The sequence below is a fragment of the Macadamia integrifolia genome, chromosome 13 (assembly GCF_013358625.1).
Source record: "Macadamia integrifolia cultivar HAES 741 chromosome 13, SCU_Mint_v3, whole genome shotgun sequence".
NCBI lineage: Eukaryota > Viridiplantae > Streptophyta > Magnoliopsida > Proteales > Proteaceae > Macadamia > Macadamia integrifolia.
The window spans coordinates 9,438,676-9,450,669 of record NC_056569.1 but is presented as its reverse complement, the minus strand read 5'-3'; the positions used below and the strand labels follow the sequence as shown (position 1 = coordinate 9,450,669).

Genomic DNA, 11,994 nt, shown 5'->3' with positions numbered 1-11,994 from the left:
GTGGGCAGATGGCAGGATAGATAAGGCAACAGAATATCAAAGATTTTACAAGAAAAACATAAGAGATATTTACCAATAGGTGGTCTTTTTTCCTTTGAAAATTTTTCTAACGCATCCCAGTCTCTGATTGTAGCCAAAGCAAATACTTTGAGCCAATACCACCTTTTCTCAGAAACCTGAAAAGAGAAATAAAGTTTAATAATTATAAGAATAATAATGATATCTTTCTAAATGGGTGCCCATGTAAACGAGAACCTTCTGCCCAATAGTAGCAACCAGTAATCAAGATGAAAACTTTAAAGAAATGAAGAATAAAAAAAAAAAGGATAATAGGCATACTCCTGGAACGTTTCCAACATTCCAACTAATTTTCTTCCGCATGAACTGATGATTTGGCATATTGACCATTAGCTACAGGCCACCATCTATGAGGCTCTTCCCCTGTTTTTTTCAAATACTTTTAGAGCATTCCAACCATGCATGGAGGAGCCAAAAAGGTTAAAAATTGTAACCAATGACTAGATGATGATGGACAACATATCTACTGAAGTTGGATAATAAATATATTGCCATAGCAATTATAGCGATGCAGGCTGGAAGGTATGGTGCCCTGGATCCCTGCCCCGTTATACCCAGTGGTTATGGAAAGTACCTGCCTTAAAGACCATACTTAAATGAACAAGTTTCTCTTACGTAGCTTAGCTGTTGTTATGTTTTAATAAAGTTTATTAAACAATAATCATAGAATAATGCATGATGCTGCACTACAGGAAACAAACCTTAAATTCGGTTTTGACTTTCATTGCAGCTCGATGGTTTCCCAGAACAATACAGGTGCGGATTGTATCACTGATACTTGAATCAACAAATATGGCCTGCTTTGTGGTCACTTCTAATTCATGTTGAATTCTGCAATAACAGCAACAGTAAGATCCAAAACTGCAGAAAACCAACCCCAACACCCCCCCCCCCAAAAAAAAAAAAGATTCAGAAGTTCAAAAGGATGTTCAACAAATGTAGGACGGATATGATGTAAATATCAGGAACTAAATAAATAAGTTCCAATGACTAGAAAATTAAGCTTTTCTCAACCGTTTGAAATGAGAATTTTGTAAGGAGCTAACATTTTGTGTCCAAAAAACTTAGTAATCAGCTCAGCCAATTGCATGTGAGGGAGAAGTGATTTTCCACTTACAATTACCATATTAGATACCAGAAGAGCTAAGGATATTCAGGATGACAGGTGGAAGCTAAACAGTAATTGCAGTTCTTTTCTTCCAGACAAGTATCACATGCTGTGTGAGGATGCCCCTTCCAGAGCCAACAGCAAGATAAGCTACCTACACTAGTACAAATGAACTCCATATGGCAAGAAGCGTTGGACACAATGCACAGAAGATTATGCTTTAAAAGTGTATGTGCTCCAAACAAAGGACTCAAATGAAGATTTGAAACTCCTGAACAAACAAGAAGACTAGAAGAACTTCGTCGATTCAGCATGGTATAAGTGAACTCATGCTATATCTGCGTGCTACCGCGACCGTGACATATTTCCCAATAAATAAAAATACCCTTTATATCAATTAGATGATAATGAATAAATGGAATCAGGAACTAAGAAATCACAATGAAGTGAAAGAATTTCTAATGAGATTCTAAGACCACGACACCCTACATCCGTTTTACCTTAGCAGTTTTGCATGCTCTTCAGCAGCTTTTGATTCAAATGTGTGCTCCTTGGTCTCTGCAAAGAGACTCTGAGCCTTCTCAATTAACTTTATTCGTGGACCATGAAGTGGAGATCCCTTACTCGCCATTGGATTTTTTGTTAGCTCCCATGACTCTTTCCACAATAGAAAAGCCACATCCTAAAATCAAACGGCATAAAGTTGCATTACAAGAATAAAAGGGTCTCCCCAAACTTTAGCTCATAATTGATCATGGTAAAGTAGAAGATAACTCCTTGTGCATGAATATCTACAATTCAAGAAACCCTCATGGTTCTAAGGAAAACAAATTGACTAGTTTCAATCCATAGAGCTGGTCAAACATCTCAAACTTACTTGAAGCTGTCCGGTCGAGAGGAAGAAATCCTTCAGGAATTCATGCTTATAACACCTGAAAGGCAAAGGATTAGTGAATGAACATACAATGCAAAACTAAGGTCCCTGGAAGAAAGACAAATTCAATGGTAGTTTGGACTACAACAGTTCGAAAGAAGACCATCAAAACGGGTAAAAGTATGGTAAGATAGAACTCCAGGGTCAAAGATTTGCCAAGCAATTGAACTCACTTATGAACAGCTCACCCATACACCTGAGCTTTGGGAATGACTCAAACCCTGAACTTTAAAGTGAAGCACAAAAGACTACTGAGATTTAGAGTGAAGCACAAGACCATGGGCATGTCCTTTTATATTTACATATACATTTTATTGTATACAAGGAGCTCATCTCCTAGCAAAGACACAAACATATGCACCTATTTTTTTGCTTCACATATATAGGAATACAAAATATTTTTCCTTCTGATCAAAATGCTGATTTTAAAAAAATGGAAAAGAAATATCTAAAATAACTATATGATGCTGTAGAGCACAAATTACCGTGCATATGTTATAAAGAGATCACGAGCCAGAGGCCTCACTTGAATCATACTGAAAAATTCCAGGGGGAGCTTCTACAAGTAAGAAAATACAAGAAAATCATGGTAAAGGTGAAATCCGATGTCAGCAGCTTCATTGATGTAATGTACAAAATGCTGTAGGTAATACCTTCTGCCAGATATGAAAAAGAACGAGATAAACAAGGTCAGTGTCGCCGCTGTCAGTAGCCTTGCTTAACGCTGTGTCTTCCTCACCTATGCTCAACAATAATGGGACCTGGAAAACAAGAATGATAGTGACTATACTGTTTAAAGTTTCTAGAAACTTACTGCAGTATCATCATTTATAAAATCTGAACAATTTCTGAGTGAGTGAATTGACAATGAAGGGGCAAATAGATATTTTCTTCATCACAAAAAGATTACAAAATAACCTGCTTGGATGAGCGTGGTTCATGTTCAACAAGCATTGCAGCTAATTTTCGGCGTCCACTCTTATCTGCATGTGCAGCAACCGCTGCATAAGACATCCCTTTGCATAGTTTCAGCTGAAATTCAAAGCATCGCTTCAGAAGTCACATGAAGTAGTTTTTGGAGGAATACCATGAAGACTTTTTGCATAACTTGACTAAAATGTGGGGAAACACAAACCTTATCAAGTAAGATTTCAAGAAGAGCGGCATCATGAATAGCTAAGGAAGCTGTTATTTTTGCACAAGCCCAGTGCATTATTACCACCTCCTGCACAAGACAAATTAAAAAGAAAATTACATAGACTTCTATGGAAAATGATGCTTTGCTTTCAACAGGGAAAGGTAAGAAAGTTAACATAACTATTTTAAGTAAGTAGTATATGAGAGACTTGGGCACACATATCCGAATACCATGTCTACATATTAACCATCAGGTGAGGGATTTGGACAGTAATGCTTGCATGTATGCAGAAGACAAGTTAGAATTTATAATGTAAACAAAGCTCTTGAATATTTGGGATTATATCATCACTTCTTGGGTATTATTAACTTATGAGAATTTACCATGGACGCAAAACTTCAGTGTGATTGGTAAATAAATCTTTCAATTAGATTGTTTGGTTGCACAAGAAGAAGAAAACAAGGCAAAATTTGTGTGCAAAATAAATAAGCAAGGAGCAGGAGGACCTGCCAACTGAAAATAAGTATAATACTAGTTAAACAGGAAGAACTTTATAAGTAGATAACTGGACAGCCTGAGTTGCTGGAAATAAAGGAATGGGGGAAAAAAACCAATAAAAGAGCCAGTGAGAATAATGCTTAATGTGGGATATAGACAAGCATTATGTGGTGCCCAAGATGGAAAATGTGAAAACTATGTAGGCTTATACAGTGTTGGTCTCTGAAACTGATAAGAGGGTAGATATGGGAAGAAATTTTAAAATGAACTCTTATTCTTAAAAGTAGGCAATCTACAAAACTAAAATTCCAGAAGCTTACCTGGTTCAGGCCAAGATACTCGGATATCCGCAGTGCAAGAAGGTGTCGGTGAGCATTTATTAAACGACCAATCAGGACTGCCGCAGTAAGCAACTGAAAAGGGCAAGTACAGAAGGAATAGTCAGAGATAATAAGCAATTGAATTCAGTAAGTGTAATACACAAGGCAGATAGATTAAGTAAGTACTGAAGACCTTGTATTGCTGAATGCTAAGGGGAATACCAATCTCATAGTTGCGCACAGCATTTAGCATTCGTAATGTTTTGCACATCTCTTGAAACCGGTCACGTTGATTATTGCTGCCAAAGCCAACTGGATATCATTACCGAGAGTGCAAATCAGAATTTTGTGTTTTAATACCTTAAAATACTAAAAAGGATATGGTTTAGATAATTGCAAGATGATTACACAGTTTGAACGACAAACCATGAAGAAGGGCACATATTATAACCTTAGAGGCATTCACCCAAAAAATATAACCTTAGGTATTACCAGACAAAGACCACATCAGGAAAAAAATTATGCCAGAAGAACTGAAGTGACCAGAAAACTACATTTTTTATTTCACTCCAACAAAATGGTTTCAGAACAAAGGAAAAAGTAATTTTGCTTCATAAAATCAATCCTGTCATGAAAACAAAACAAGTAATACAACCCTAAACCTAAATAGGTTAACCCTACATTCCATGCTCAATCATGAAAGGAATATTTCAAATGAAAAATGCATGTGGGTTCTTTCCAAAAGTTCTAACTTGCACTTCTAGTAAAACAAAACTGGGAAAGCTCTTAAAAGACTAACCTACAAAATGCTTGGCCATAGCTAGCCGCTCTTAATAGAGTTCGCTGGCGAGAGACATCAAACTCATGACCAGCAGCATCAATGCATGCTTCAACTGCCTCAGGCAAAGAGGATCGAATCAAACGCAAATTTTCATCTGCCTGTCAAAGATGGTAGAGTTATATAGAAGCTCCCAACAAAATTTTTTGGATATTACATAAAAATAAATAAATAAATCTATCGGAAAAATCATCCGAACACTAATTGGTCCATATGTATAAATCTGTCATTTAAAATCTTCAAGTTTTCCAAAGTAGGATATTTAACATCTCAAGGAGAATCTAAATCCTTAATCAATGAATAATCACAATAGGATGGCAACAGAAATTTCCTAAATGACCCTCCTGTACATCATGCAGCTTCACCAAAATTCACCATGTTGTGCTTGAGTTCTCAGTTACCTACTATGCATTCTTAACCAAGTAAATCACCCACCTACTAAATGATGCTAGGGTCAAAACCAGGTGTCCTATGTTTCTACGGACTCTACTGATAACGTAACAGTGTGAATACCAGAGAATAAGGAAATCATAACTCACAAAAACCCAAGATCATATCTTATTATTAAAGACACTTTTTTTCTTATTTACAGAAAACCCCTCATCTCTCCAAATCTGTTACTTTATTCCCATCATTAGTTTAGTTCCAAGAAAAGCCCTCCACTTCTAAGTTCTCTTTACAGTTTGACCCTTTGACTTGTTACTTTATATATAAGGTGCATGCTTGCTTCTGAAATTACAAGAGAGTCACTGATTTTTAGAATTGAATTATTTGTTCTTTGGTGGGCCCATAGTGATCCAATTTATGGGTTTCCGACCCAGGATCACATCATACCACACGGAGAAGACCCTGTTACATCATCTCTGTCCTGAGGCACCTTCCTTGTGGTGTTATATTGCAGCAGACCTTTCAGTCCTCAACAACTCCTATTCAGGCTATCAGAATTAGCCATTGCTTTGAGGGTAGAGTCCACCCTTTGAGACATTCCATCAACCATAATCTCAGCCCCATCTAATGGTTAGCTCTGCTACAAGTTAGTATGTTAATAAATTTTTCCTTACCAACTAATTTCAGGTCTTGCTCCTATATTTCAATCTAACCATCAGTTTGATGGCATACTTGGAGAGATGTATTCAGCCATCAATCCCAACTCTTGATTATAATTTGGTGTTAGATCTTGGTTGTTGCTAAATTAAAGGCCTACTTTATATTTTGTTCTCTCTATCATAGCAACATATCTAACCCTTGGATCATCCTCAAACTTTGGAAGTACTGTTCTTCTACCTATTTCCCACAGTCAACCAGAATACGGCTTGATCCAAGCGTAGGTTCCCTTTTGTAGTTGGAAATTATACCCTTACTGTCCTACTTGTGGGTTGGTTTTAGTTACTTGCTGTCTTACTGAATCTAAAACTATTAAAAACCTTACAATTAGATACAAAATGATACAAATTTAACCACAGTTAAACCAAAGCACAAAAGCTGTCTTAGTATATCGTGAATTCCCAAATTCTTCATCTTCAACATCTTCATATGACCATAACATAGTACATTCTAATAGAGAATTATTAACCCAATATCTTCAAGTTACTTAAATAGCTCAACAATAGATCAAATTGAAATATTGTGTCTACTTTCTTTAGCACCATTTTTACTTCATTTATGGAAAGGAATAACAGAAGTGTAGAATCGATAGAATACATGTGTGTCAATAAATACACACATAGAAAAATAAAAGCACCTTGCATGTAGCATTTATTTTCTTATTGTCCACATAAAATTTTGGGCAGTATTTCAGTTAAAAAAATTTCCTACAGTTACTTCAGTGATTGTGCACTGCAGTCTTAGCCACAATGAGCTTGTCATTCAATTTGCGAATAAAAAGAAACATACCTTCGCACTACGTCTGTCAAAGTGATCCAACGCATCGTATAATAAAGCTGCAGGTAGTGTACTTCCAATCTTAAATATAGACACGGTAGAATCTGGAACTCGTTGTAAGTATTCCATACTTGTATTTGTAACAATCCTCACTCCATCACATTCTGGGATAAGAATAATAGGTTCATCATACAGATAACGCACTGGATCTCCATAAGGACCCACCATCAAAAGCATATCATCCCAATAAAGTAGCACACTGTCCATTCCACACCAAGCTAACTGCTCTGGAGGCAAGGCTGACTGCAATATGAAAGTAAAAGTATTGTGGCCCAATAAGTTGTTGCAACATTAAGTGCAATATACTGTCAAGGATGCCATCAAAACCATTCTCAAAAAGCAATGCCGAATACAACCAAAACCAAAATTTCCACTATTTCACAAGGAAAAGAAAAAAAGAAACAAAACCCTTTAATGAAATAAAGGGGGCAAAGAGAAAGGCAATTTCGCAGAAAAAAAAGTAAAAACATATTTGAGGTATGAATAAGTTCAGCATTCTTTCTCCAATTCAGCACTGAATTGCTTCAAAATTTAAGTTGTCATCGAATATATGGATAAAAATTATGTGGAATACTACAAAGAGTTACCATAGTATCCTATTGAACAAGATTCAATCAAGTGACAAAGGGAAACGATGCCAACGATCAAGGTGCAAGTTTTCACTATTCAAGGCTATCTCGTTCTAATTTTTTTATAGTATAAGTATGAACAGAAAAATTCAAAACTGACCTCGCAATTATACTCAAAAATGATCTTTGAGAAATCAGTAGAGATGACCAGAAGCCGCCCGTCATGTGTAAACGAAGCAAGCAACTTCCCATTTCGTGACACCACCATTTTTTGCAACGGACCCACCCCATCCCCAAGCTGCTGAGTCGATTCCTCTTCAACAAGAAAAACATGATCATTCACCGCAAGCAGAACCTCCACATTCCCCGACATCGTATGCTGTGGCTCAATCACCGCCATACACAGCGGCAACTCTTCAATTGTCGTCTCAGCAAGCTTACATGGCTTTGGATTATTGAAATCAGGAATACAGAAAATCTGGTACGCTTCGGTGATACAAACCATTCCATTCCCCCAAAACACGCACTCAACCACATTCTGCTCAAAACACTCCTTACCCATGGAGATGTTTGGTTCTTGGAGCTCTGCGTGGATGTTATAACGGTACACTGTGCCGTCCTGAACGACACAGACTAGAGTCTGATCGTCGGTCCATGCCATACCCACAAGACGTCCACCTGGGTTCTTCCAAACGGTCTCGGAGAGCTGAACTCCGGCACAATTGAATATGCGAAGCTTGCGAAGGGCTGATTCTGCGTATAACTGAACGATCTTGGAGTCGTCACGGATGACTGCGATGGGTCCTCCGAAGGGAGCACAGGCTACCTTGTTGCGATTGAGATCCATGTGCTTCCACTGCATTGTGTAGATCTCTGGTTTGCGGTAATAGCGGTTGTAGAGGAGCTGCCATTCTGCAGCTACTGATACAGCCGCCATTTAAGGATTCTAAAGGCTAGAATTCAGGGTTTAAATTATCAGAGATATCTTGCCGTTTGCAGAGAAGAACGAAACATGTTCGTATTTTCGAATGAAAAGAAGAAGAAAAAAACCCTAGAATCTGGTCTGTGTGATTGATTATTATCAAACCACAGACTCCATCGCTAATGGTTAATCACCAATTTCTATGTCAGGGAACGAATTGGGAAGAGAAGGAAAAGGAATTTCTGAACTTAATTGCGCCGTGAAGACATGAATGGGAAATTAATTTTCCTTCTTCCCTATAATTGGCATTCACAAACTCACGAGTCCTGAGTCTCCTAGCTTCTGAGTCGCGCCTCACCAGTCACACTCACGTTTGAAACCACCGATCCAGTACGATGGGTGTCAAATCGGTCGGGCAGGTCAATCTTGGTTGGGCCTAGTTGGGCTTATCATTTGGAAGCCTTGCACGTGAATATCTGTTTAAGTAAACGGCCTAGCTTTAGGTGAATGATACGATATATAATTGAATCGATCAATAAGGGTTTAATTTTCATAAATGAAAATTTTTTATGAGGTGTATGTGATTGGGTGGATGAGGAGTGAGGGGGAGGAGAACTAGATAATGGTTGATTCATCTATGTCATTTCATTTTCCTTGCTTCTTTATAGAAATGAATTTTTCGCATTCAATATTTTCTCTCCTCACAAGAGTATTCCAAACAATCTCTTAAAATCTAGCCTAAAGCTTGGTGTGATGCATAAATGTGTTTCATGTTCAAACCCTTCCCATTAAGTATCAAATATTATTAATACATTATGTAAGAAATTAAAAAATTCAATAAATAGAATATACTGCCAATGAAAGTTCACAATCATGTAATTTCAGTCATGTACAGTCATGTACTTTCGGTTTTGTTGTATACTCAAAATTATTGTAGTCTCTCTTTTTCTTAAAAATAAGGAAAAACTTCCCTACTTATTTTGATGTTAATTGGTTCAGTTAAGGGTGTCAAATGATTCGGTTCGATTTGGTTCGGTTCAGTTCACATATATTTTGGTTGAAATCAAAATCATACCATTTACTAAATGGTTGCATTTTCTGAAACCGCAGTCATTTAACAAACAGTTTCGGTTTCTATGGTTTTTAAACTGTTTCGATTTCGATTGATTCCATACGGTTTCTAAACGGTTAATAATCGGTTTGCTAGTTTATTCGCATGTTTACTAAAATTTGCTTTTAGTGATAAACAATTCAATCTTGAGAATGTGAAATGCAAACTGTTATATTTTGTTAAAACAACCAAACAACTAAGTAAAAAAAAATAATTTGATAGAAAACAGTCTTAAACGTATATAACAAGTCAGTAAGTAATGTTTATAATAGGGATTTTTTTCTTCCCCCAAATAATGTGTTATAATATTGGAAAATACATATTTAATATGCCATGGTATAAGCAAAAATTACATTTTTATGGTGCGTTAGATTAATTTAATTGACATTCCAAACAATCAGTAAGCTACCACTAGAATTACTTGCAGGTTTGTAACACTCAATCTTTGAATTAAATGAGATACTAATGATATTTTTCAACCACCTTATTTTATCTTTAAACAGGTTAATCGGATTGGTTCTGATGGTTCATACAGTTCAGTTTTCACTGTTTCAATTCGGCTTAAAATCAATGGATTAAATAGCTAGGTTTGGTTTCAACCCGTTTAGATAATCGGCCTGAAATTTGAAACCAGGGCTGAACCATTACTAAACCGTTTTGTGATTTCAATGTAAACAGCTCAATTTAGTTTCGATAATCGATTTCTAATTCATATCCTTACTTATTTTATTTATTTTTCTTTTAATTTTCCCTACAACTGAACAATCAATATATTTTTTTTAATTTTAGGATTTGAAGGAGACGGTCAATCAAATCAAGTTTAATAATGATTATTAAAGTTTTTTTTTTTTAGATTTAAAAATTTTTATTCATTTTTTTTAATTACCTTGTAAATAAACAATCTAATATTTTATGAGCAGTGAATTGAATAAAACTTAAAAAAATCATTATAGCCCGATAAAAACCAATATCAGCCCAAAATTTGTGCAAATAAAAGTCTTTGTTTGATTGAAGAAAAAGGTAGCCACAGGATCGTAAGCCCCGTTCAGTTGATCCCGTCGGATAGAGTGAATTACTGTTTAACAAACAGCCAAATTCCTTCGTGGGAAATCGAAGGCTCCACACTTGTCTCAGCCCTTCGCAGCAAAGGCGAACCGATAACCCCATCCGAAGTATCCTCGCTTCCGAGGCCGCATCTCTGCGGTCATGGCCCGGGGACTTTCCTGGGCCGTGATTACATTAATCATGACCCAATCACTCCGTCCTGAGGCTTAGATGAGCCAGATCCTAAGAACAAAGTTCTAATACCTTTACAGATTTTAAAATGCAGCCGATGTGGGACTAAAAAGTTCAACCTATAGGTATGTGGGAAGCCCTTCCCAGGGGCATTTCGAATTGCTGAACAGGGTTTCAGAGATAATTGGATTTTGAGGGACAAATACCTCTGCAACCACATTAGCCATGGATTTGTTCTGCATCGGCAAAACACAGGTTTGATTTTACTTGATCTATCTCAGCAATTTTTAACAAGTTTATTTATTTATTTATTTATTTTTATTTTATTTTGCTTTCTCAATCCCCTCATAATTTTTTTCTACTTTATCATAGACAGATAGATAGATAGAGTCAAGGTGAGTACCTATGGGGAGTTATCTCTGTCAATGGTCAGAGCTGTGATACCCTTTTCAAAACAATAACCATACGGTTTGATAATGGTAATGGTACAAAACTCCAACACCCTCAAACCCATCCTTGTATATTAACAACTAAATATGAACCCAACCTCCAAAAGATAAATTCATAGACTAGTGCCATGAATGATGCAATATGGGCTAATGTAAACAAGGACATTTCATATGGCTAATCCAAGTATCTCATCAGATGGATTTTCTGTATGTCATGTACTTTTGGGAACAGATAGTTGATATTCTGTTTTGGGCAATTAAGCAGGCACATTTCTTTGTGCTTGAATATGGTTCATAATTGCAGGTTCTAGCTAAATTAAACTCAAACTGACCGATGAATAGGCAGGTATGGGTTAGCTCAATAAGAAATGCAAACAGAAGAAGAATAGGGATATAAACTATAAAGAATCAAGGCCTTAAAAAAAGATCATGTATCAATGTAGCCTGATCCTGGACAATGGTCTACTAAATGAAACCTGAACCAAATTTGTGCTCAAGTAGGCATCACTAAAACCACTCAATTACCACTTAAAACGGAAGGAGAAGAAAGGGATTCCCTTTTGACACTTCTACCAGTAAACGACGACAGAAACTCAAAAATGACTGATTTTATATTGAATACATCAGTTCCAGTGTGAGCTTCATCCAACTAAAGGTGAGTTACTTCCTCATTCTACATGACATTAGAATGTTGTTGGATGTTTTCGCTTCTCTATTTGGGACCTTGATCTGTTCATTTGGTTTCTGTTTTATAGATTCCTTGGGATCATCCAGGAACTCTACACTGTTTTTTTCCCCCTTCATCTGTCTCCATATACTCTGGAGCATTGTGTATATACAGTGTGATGCTTC

At 36.6% G+C, this 11,994-nt stretch overlaps 1 protein-coding gene across 1 annotated transcript in view; it reads right to left on the bottom strand.

Annotated features, from left to right (window-relative positions):
* LOC122060009 (protein VACUOLELESS1) overlaps positions 1-8,628 on the bottom strand; it is a 10,199-nt gene extending 1,571 nt beyond the window's left edge. The window contains exons 1-13 of the mRNA XM_042623130.1: positions 7,585-8,628; positions 6,808-7,098; positions 4,876-5,015; positions 4,270-4,375; positions 4,077-4,169; positions 3,256-3,345; positions 3,039-3,152; positions 2,774-2,881; positions 2,606-2,679; positions 2,064-2,118; positions 1,687-1,868; positions 780-909; positions 74-176 (exon numbers count right to left, since the gene is read on the bottom strand). Coding sequence (XP_042479064.1) covers positions 74-176; positions 780-909; positions 1,687-1,868; positions 2,064-2,118; positions 2,606-2,679; positions 2,774-2,881; positions 3,039-3,152; positions 3,256-3,345; positions 4,077-4,169; positions 4,270-4,375; positions 4,876-5,015; positions 6,808-7,098; positions 7,585-8,361 — 2,263 coding nt within the window. The 5' untranslated portion in view covers positions 8,362-8,628. The remainder of the gene's footprint in view (positions 1-73; positions 177-779; positions 910-1,686; positions 1,869-2,063; positions 2,119-2,605; positions 2,680-2,773; positions 2,882-3,038; positions 3,153-3,255; positions 3,346-4,076; positions 4,170-4,269; positions 4,376-4,875; positions 5,016-6,807; positions 7,099-7,584) is intronic.
* Positions 8,629-11,994: the final 3,366 nt, after the last annotated feature.